General features: G+C 44.8%; 1 protein-coding gene across 1 annotated transcript; it reads right to left on the bottom strand.

Annotated features, from left to right (window-relative positions):
• Positions 1-351: 351 nt before the first annotated feature.
• HHEX (hematopoietically expressed homeobox) lies at positions 352-7,419 on the bottom strand. The gene is made up of 4 exons (XM_031956063.1): positions 6,964-7,419; positions 3,922-4,100; positions 2,809-2,859; positions 352-924 (listed from the first exon to the last, which is right to left on the bottom strand). Exons 1-4 carry the CDS (start codon positions 7,340-7,342, stop codon positions 700-702), a joined length of 834 nt encoding a protein of 277 aa, XP_031811923.1. The 5' UTR covers positions 7,343-7,419; the 3' UTR covers positions 352-699.
• Between the last annotated feature and the right edge of the window lie 472 nt (positions 7,420-7,891).

Here is a 7,891-nt window from a genome sequence, read left to right as displayed (position 1 = left end):
TTCTCAATGTTCTGTCACCCTTTATCACAGTTTCTTGTCAATAGCTATTGGAAGATTACCAACAGAGCTGAAGGCTGCATCTTAACCAGAGTATTTTACCGACAAAGGAGTAGGATTAAAAGGCAAGTATCTGAAACGATTCCAAGTTTAACCAGGTTTAAGACTGGTGCTACAAGACTTTTAGATAAAAGTAAAAAAAGAGTTGACTTTTTAAAAGTGACAGCCAGGTGACCTGGATTCCAGTCCTGGGAGACTTCACAAACAAGGAATCTCCTATGATGATCTTAGGTCTGGATTAGGAAAGGCATCAATACAGAAAGTCTATTTAAACCTGTCAAGTTACATATTCTGTTTTTTTTTTTTTTTAATTAAATCAAGAAATTGCTAATCTGGTTGTGGCAATTTACTTGGGGAAGTATGCTTAATCATTGCAAAATCAATTTTTAGCATAACAACTTAAAAATCAAAACTTATTTCTTTAGTTAAAAAAAAAAAAAAATCAAGGTTAACGTGTATCTGTTAACTAGCCAAAGCACCAGATTGTTTAGTTTTCTGATAGGAAAGTGAATTTCCTTTGGTTCTCCCCCCTCCCCCCACCTCCTTCCCTCAGCTCTTCTATAGAGATCTTCCAATTAAAAGAAAATAAAAGCTATTATTTCCAAGTCCAGTTTTGTTCAGGTTCCAGATGTCCACTCATCATCATCCTGCCTGGTAATAGCTTTTATCCCCCTCAATGTCCACTTCTTGTTCGGAATCCTCTGAAATCTCGGAGTCCAGATCTCCCTGAGAAGCAGGGGAGGGAGCACACTGTGCACTGTCCAGGGAAATGTCTTTTATCTGCTCGCTGGGCAAACAGTTATCTTGTCTCTGATCACAGTGACGGTCTGCATTTTCCAATTCTTCTTTTTTGTTTTGAGGGTTTTCCTATACAAAAGGAATAAAAATGGGTAGGATATAGAATAATGAAAAACGAACTACATACTTTTGGCCTTAGAACTCATGCCTGTTCTTTAATACTAGTCTTGTTAAGTAGTATTGTTATTGGTAGCTTACTGAGGCAGACTGTTAAAAGCTTAAAGTTTTGTTTGGGAGAGAAAAGGTTGTGTTTAACACATTCTTCTCTCCCTAGTAGTTCATCCTCATGGAAGTTATTCCTTATCTACTCATCTATTTACATTTTTGTTCCCCTCCCACTAGAAAATGAACTCCTCCAGGGCTGGGACAATTCTCCATCCCCACCCCATCACCACATGTAGTTGTAGTTGCTTAATTAATGCTCGTTAAAGGAATGAATTAATTTTAGAGGAAGAAATCATTTTGCCAACACCAAATCGAGATTACTCCCCCCTCCAAAAAAAAAAAAAGTTTACAGTAATATACCACCCTAATTGAATTATACTAATTTAGCATTTAATTCCAGCTAAATCCAGTGGTTTCAAAATTTTCTGAAGAAATTATTTTTAAAAGTACAATCTCTTCAGGGTTTCCCCCTCCTTTCTGCCATCACTAGAGGCATTAACAGGATTTTTCTACTTAAAATAATATGCTAGCACACTAAAATAATTTCCGAATATTTTCAAAATAATTAAGAGTCTAATTTACAATATCTTCTCCGGTGAAAATTTAAACAGCCAGGATGTTTGAGCAGAGAAGTTACGTGGCCTCGGGGTGGAAGTAGGGTGGGGAGGAGTAGAAGGATAGTCCAGCATTATGGGAAGATTCTTGGTGGAGAAGAAGCAAAGCCCACCCACATCAATGAGAGTCAGTTATTAATTGGGCACTACTAAGACAGGCAAAAATAAAAACAAACCCGGAGTAAAAATTGGGATCAAGATTCCCCCCTTGAAATTAACTAAGTGAATTAATTCTGCCATACTATTTTATTGCTGGAACTTTCCATTTTCTACGAAGATAAAGGCCACAAATACACAACCGAATGGAATGGAGAATTCAACAATCAATCAGGTAACCTTGGCGAGTGTAGATTGCCGCAAATCTGATTCCTCCAGAAAAGTTTTAACAAACTTGTAACCAAATTAGGATAATTGCCTTTTAGTTCAGTTCAACAATTCCATTCCATTCAACAAACATTAATTAAGCAACAACTCTAAGTCCGGCTAGAGACACAGAGACCAAGCCGCTTCCTCCGTCCCTCACTTCTACCCCCACCCCCTACTCTGACTGCCACTTAGTGAAGACCCGAGCTTTATTCTCCCGAGAAAAAGCTTCAGTTGCATTTGCAAATGGGACAGAATATTTTCTTGCGTTTCAGAACCTCCTCTTCATTTATAGCCTGGACTTAAGCTAGGTCTAAGAGGCAGGAGTTACAAATAGTTGATATTTTTTCATTGTGTGTGCAGCCGATCAAATGGACTCTAAGGTGTTTGTTTCCTTCTATTTACCTACCAGTCCTGCCTGGTTTTATTATAATTGTGTCAATAGAAGAAACAATATTGTCCCCAAAGATAACTGCTTAAGTCATTTACTCGCAATTACTTTATCTTTCCTGCGTTAATTAGATAAACAACATATGGGTTTATAAAACAATTAGCGTGGTCCTTTAATAGCCAGTGTGTGAAACCCCCACCGTAATGGCCATCGGAACTGACTGCATTAGGCGCTTTTAGCGTTAGTGCCGCCTGGCCGAGTCCGACTGGATTCCAAAAAGGCTATTTGCCTTTTTAATCAAGGTGAAGAGGCTAAATAGCCTCGGGGATGACTTTTGCATACAACCCAGAATAGGTATCCCGTTAGAAGATAAGATCATTAAAAGAATTATTGCTATAGTAACAAGACCTCGCCTCTTACCTGCTTTAGCCTTCTCCACTTGGCTCGCCGATTCTGAAACCAGGTTTTAACCTAGAAAGAGAGAATGGGATCCGTTGCTACATGTTCGGGATGCAGATCTTCGAGAAGGTCCTTTAAAGGGGTATTTGGAAAGGGGGCGGAAGGATTTGAAAGGGGTCACGGAAGAATTTTGGGGTCAGAGGACACGACTAGTCGCTGCAGAGTGGTTGGTGGTGGTGGTGTAAATTTACAAGTATAATTCTGAAGGACTTAATATGAAAAATCTTATCCATACCCAGAGAAGGAACCGATTGTGTCTGATTATAGAATGAAGCATTCTCTCTCTCTCCCTCTTAATTTTTCTTGAGGGTTTTTATTTTCATTAGAGTGGGAAATCTATGTTTTCCTGACCAACTTGATTTTTATAGAAATGTTTTGCATAACTTCACATATGGTTTCTCAATTATGGGTGGGGATAAGGGAGAGAATCTAGAACTCAAAATTTCAAAAACAAATTTCAAAAACGAAAAATTGTTTTGAGTGCAAGTGGGGGAAAATATTAAATAAATCAACCAAATTAAATTAACAAGTGTTTATAGAGCATTATATAAAATTCTGAGACCACGACAGCTAATGCAAATATTATCATCCCCATTTTACAGATGAAAAATGAGCCTTAAGAAGTTTATCAAGAGCTTCAGATAATTTAATTTCTTGACAGGCAACAAGCTGTACCTAACCGGTGTTTCCTTTTTTTCCATCCGCCAACTAATGTGCTTCATGGTTTATATGGAAGAAGTCAGGTTAACTTAATTTATATGCCATTTAAGGAAACAGTTGTTTAACCAAGAAAATGAGACTTAAGTGACATCACTTAAGATAGCAAGCCCAAGCCACAGGTGGTCTCTGGTATCTTCCTCTATACCATAATGCCTCCTTACTGATGCAAGGTTATCTAGAAAGTGTCAAAATAATTTAAAGATTCGTGGTAAGTGTTTCTTCAATATTCACCTAAATAAGATCTAAGAATCTTTAAATCAGGTGTTCCCAGCCTGGACCAACCTTTCTTACTCCTTTTTCACTCAGACTCACTGTTTTCCCAGAAGTTCCAAGGAATTCTGTTTCCCAGCTCACCTGCCTCTCACTGAGTTGTAGCATCTTGGCAAGACGCTTCCTCTCAGGTGGGGAAAGGTATTTCTGGGTCTCAAACTTCTTTTCCAGTTCGATGGTTTGATCATTGGAGAACCTTACTTGTCCTCCCTTTCTTTTGTGAAGTGGCCTCTGCATGAAGGGGCCCCAGAGAAGGGGTTTGCCTGTTGGTGAGGAGGGGGAAAAATTAAGATCAGTGTGACCTTGACTACCCAAAGCACCAAATTGGGATAATGGACTCCTCACTGGCCTATTTCTGCAGTGGTCATAGGGGAAAATAATTACAACAGTACTACACAGTGCTTTAATTTGTACCAAATTATTTCCTGACAACAACTCATGAAGTAATTCATTTCCATTATATCAAGGGGAAATCTGAATTTCAGAAAACTAACGCAACTTGTCTATTGTTTTAGAGTTAATTGTGGAGAGAGATTTTAACTTAAGGATCTATTGGCTCCAAATCAATGCTCTTTCAGTTGACAAGCAGAATATACACTCATAGTTTTTCTCTTTATTTAAACAAATTCTAGGGATTCTGAGTGACAAGTTATTTAGCTGCAACTAGTGTCATTCCTGACTATACATACAGCTTGATTAATTACAACTCATATTTATATATCAATTATACATCCATTACCTAATTTGAGTGTTGGTGTCAAAAATTGGGCTGGGATCCTAATAATGTCACTTACTGTTAATAATTATCCTGATTTCTTTTTTGAATTCTCACTAAAACCAGATATTCAGCAGAAAGTTTTCTCCTAGCATTCTTAATTCTAGTACCTTCTCTCTTTTAATTATTTCCTATTTATCTTGTCTGTATGTTAGTTGGCTCGTTGTCTCTCCCCATTAAATTTATGAGCTACTTGAGGGCAGGAGCTCTCTTGCTTCTTTTTGTCTCTTCAGCGCTTAGCTTAGTGCCTGACTGGCAGTAGGTGCTTAGTAAATATTTATTAACTGGCTGGCAGTATAATTTCTGTTTGGCAATTTACTAGAACTCAATTACCAAAGCGTTGCATTTCTCTTCAAGTCTCAATTTCTTCATCTGAGTATTTTCAATACCTGATTCTAAAGATGTGAGGAAACCGATTGCATGAGATGTTAATATTCTTACTCCCCCCCAAGCTCATACTAGCACTCATCTGCCAAAGATTGAGCAGAGTTTAAATACACTGTGGGAATTGACTCTCATACCCAAATCTCCAGAAGTGGTCCCTTACACTATTTCTCTACGTGGGGCTAACGAAGACTTTTGTGGAGAATGAAAAAAAGCTTCTCCCGTTAAGGTCCTTCTGAGATTAAGATTTGGCTCGCCAGCGTACCAGGGTGCACCAAGAAGTTTCAATCTTCTTTAAGAGATTCTTGACTTCTCTGATTTCACACCAGGCTCTCAGAGGAGGCCAGTTAAAGTCACCCCTAGGGCTATGGCAACATTTCCGTCAATGTGTTTCCTGTTGGTCTATCTCGAAAAACCCCATGCTTCCTTCTGCTCTTTCACAGTCGTAACCCAAGGAAACTCTGTGCAAACGTCCTCCCCGAATGCCAGCCTCAGAGATCCCAAGGAGTCAGTTCCAGCGAGGCTGGAAACACAACGTAATCTAACTAACCTAGCGTATCTAACCCAGAAGTTTTCTCTGGAACAGCTGAAATGGGAAGGAGTGGGGGTTTCTTGAAGCAGTTATTTACGTATCCACTCCTTTAATCTTTCTTTCACAGCGAAGGGCTTCAACATCATCCCTCGTTCCATTCGTGAAAAATTAGTCTGTTTTCCCCTGCGGCCCGATTCCGCGTTTTAACAACGCATCCACGAAAAGCTGCCATAGATCAGGCAAAACTGTGGCAAGTTTCTTGGGACCAGCGCCCGAGTTAGAACTCAGTAAAAATCACTGCCCAATTGGTCTGCAAATGGCACGGACCAGTAAGCAGGCCAAATTAAATGTAGCCTGCCGGGGCGTGCAGGCTATTGGGCGCCGGCCTCGCTCAGGTCCAGATTCCTATGCTCTCGGGTCCGTCCGTCCCGTCGGTCTGCGTCTAAAACCTTTGAAAATCTAGCATTGTTTTTCGAGATTTTGCTTGCGTCAGCCTACAGACTGGTGCAAAACAGCCTCAAAAAAAAAAAAAAAAAAAAAATAGGAAGCAACTGGTTATTTTAGCTGCCATAAAGTCACATCCCACACAGAGGAAATGAACAATATCAGAAAAACGGATCCCGGCTATCAGAAGTCGAGTGTTTCCTGAATTTGTCTGTATTGAGGATGTCGATAAAATAATCAGCAGTGTGCACGACTCCCGGGGAAGGGGCTGCTCCATGCAGCCAGGAAAACACTTAACAGCTTCTGAAACCAGATTTACTCCTATCGAGAACTCAAGATTTCCTGTATGAACGGAAAGGGTCAGGCTCTTTTCGCTGCACAAACTTGTTGAACCAAGTCCAGCCTTGTAAGCACCAGGGCTGCCTGAGGCTATCAATGCCACGAGGGAACCGGGGGCTCCCTTGAACCCACTTAATTTCGTGCACCTCTTCTCTTCTCCCAGAGTTCTCACAAACCGGCCCAGCCGCAGCTCCCTACATATCCCTTCCCCCATGGAGAATCGACTACAATGAATGCAAGAAAAGGTTAAGTTTTCCGCACCAAAAACGCGCCGCTAAGCCCAAGTCCAGCCACTACCCCGAGGGGACCCCCTGCGGGCACCCAGTTGGGTTCCGACCACACATTGCCACCACCTATTTATCGTAGGGTCAGTGGACGACGTGCAGGAAAACCAATCCGAGTCACCGGTGTGGTCAGAGTCCTGACCGAGACCTAGCAAGACAAGAGGGAGGGTGGTCCAGTCGGGCCAGCCCCAGCTCCCTTCCCTGGGCCGCTCGCCGAGAGGCCGAGGCTGGCGTTTTCTATGGCTTTTTCTATAACTTTCAATTGCTTGCTCCTGCCCGCCCACGCCCTCGCTAGGGACCAGCGCCAACGCCCCAGAGCTGCCGCCGGCGGGTGACACTTTCCCCCCACGCTGCCCCGGCCGCCTTACCCAGGGGGTCGTGCCGGAGCAGGGCGTGCGTGTAGTCGTTCACCGTCCGGGGGAAGGGGTAGAGAGGGCCCGCGAAGGTGCCTGCCCCGTAAGTGGCGGCCAGCGCGGCCGGGTGGTGGGAGAAGGCGGGATGGATCGGCGTGGGCTCGTAGATGGGGGTCCGGTAGGAGGACACGAGGCTGGTGAAAGAGGAGTTGGGGGAAGGCAGGGTGGGAGCGGGGGTGGGAGTGGGAGCAGCGGGCGGCAGCGGGGCTCCGTGGCCCCTACCCAGGATGTTATCGATGTAGAAGGGCGTCGGATGCACAGGCTGCAGCAGTGGCGTAGGCGCGTACAAGGGGACCCCCACGGCGGCTCCGGGCCCGGCGTGCGGGTACTGCATGGCTGCCGTTTGGCTGGCTGGCAGCCCCTCTGTGAGCAGCCCTCCCGCCTCCCAGCACTACATTTATCCGGGCTTCGCGCTCCTGGCGATAGGCTCGTCCGGCTTCGGGGTGGGGCCGCCCAGTCCCTGTCCCCTTCCTGCCGCGGGGCTCGGTGGCCAATGGGGCCGGGCCCCAGAGCCGCCTCCCGCCCCTGCCCCTGGACCGCCCCCCCCACTTCTTCTCCCTCCCGCAACTCTCCGCCCCCCCCCACCCCCCCGGGATCTGAGGGGTGCCGGGGTGCCTGGTCCTCAGAAGCTGGCTGTTCGGGGCCTCCAATCCAGGTACGGGGTTGAGTCCGGTCCTCCCCGTGAGCCCCAGAAGAGGCGGTCCTAGACTCTCCCAGTCTGCATCCCGAGCCCGCGTCGTGCCCCGAGGGGAGAGCCCAGGAGGGCAAGTGGTAAAAAGGGAAGGGCTGGGTGGGGAAGCGCCCAGCCGTAGCTCCCAACCCTGCGGCCCGGGCGGAGCCATCCACCTCGAGACTGGGGTGGACCATTTTTACTACGACGAGT

Source organism: Sarcophilus harrisii, chromosome 2, assembly GCF_902635505.1.
Source record: "Sarcophilus harrisii chromosome 2, mSarHar1.11, whole genome shotgun sequence".
NCBI lineage: Eukaryota > Metazoa > Chordata > Mammalia > Dasyuromorphia > Dasyuridae > Sarcophilus > Sarcophilus harrisii.
This window is presented reverse-complemented; position numbering and strand designations above follow the sequence as displayed.

Excerpts from the sequence above, each read along its gene's own strand:
- HHEX (XM_031956063.1), bottom strand. The coding sequence starts at position 7,342 with ATGCAGTACCCGCACGCCGGGCCCGGAGCCGCCGTGGGGGTCCCCTTG. Across the intron at positions 4,101-6,963 it reads GCTCCGGCACGACCCCCTGG|GCAAACCCCTTCTCTGGGGC; the intron begins GTAAGGCGGCCG and ends CCTCACCAACAG. Across the intron at positions 2,860-3,921 it reads TACAACTCAGTGAGAGGCAG|GTTAAAACCTGGTTTCAGAA; the intron begins GTGAGCTGGGAA and ends CTCTCTTTCTAG.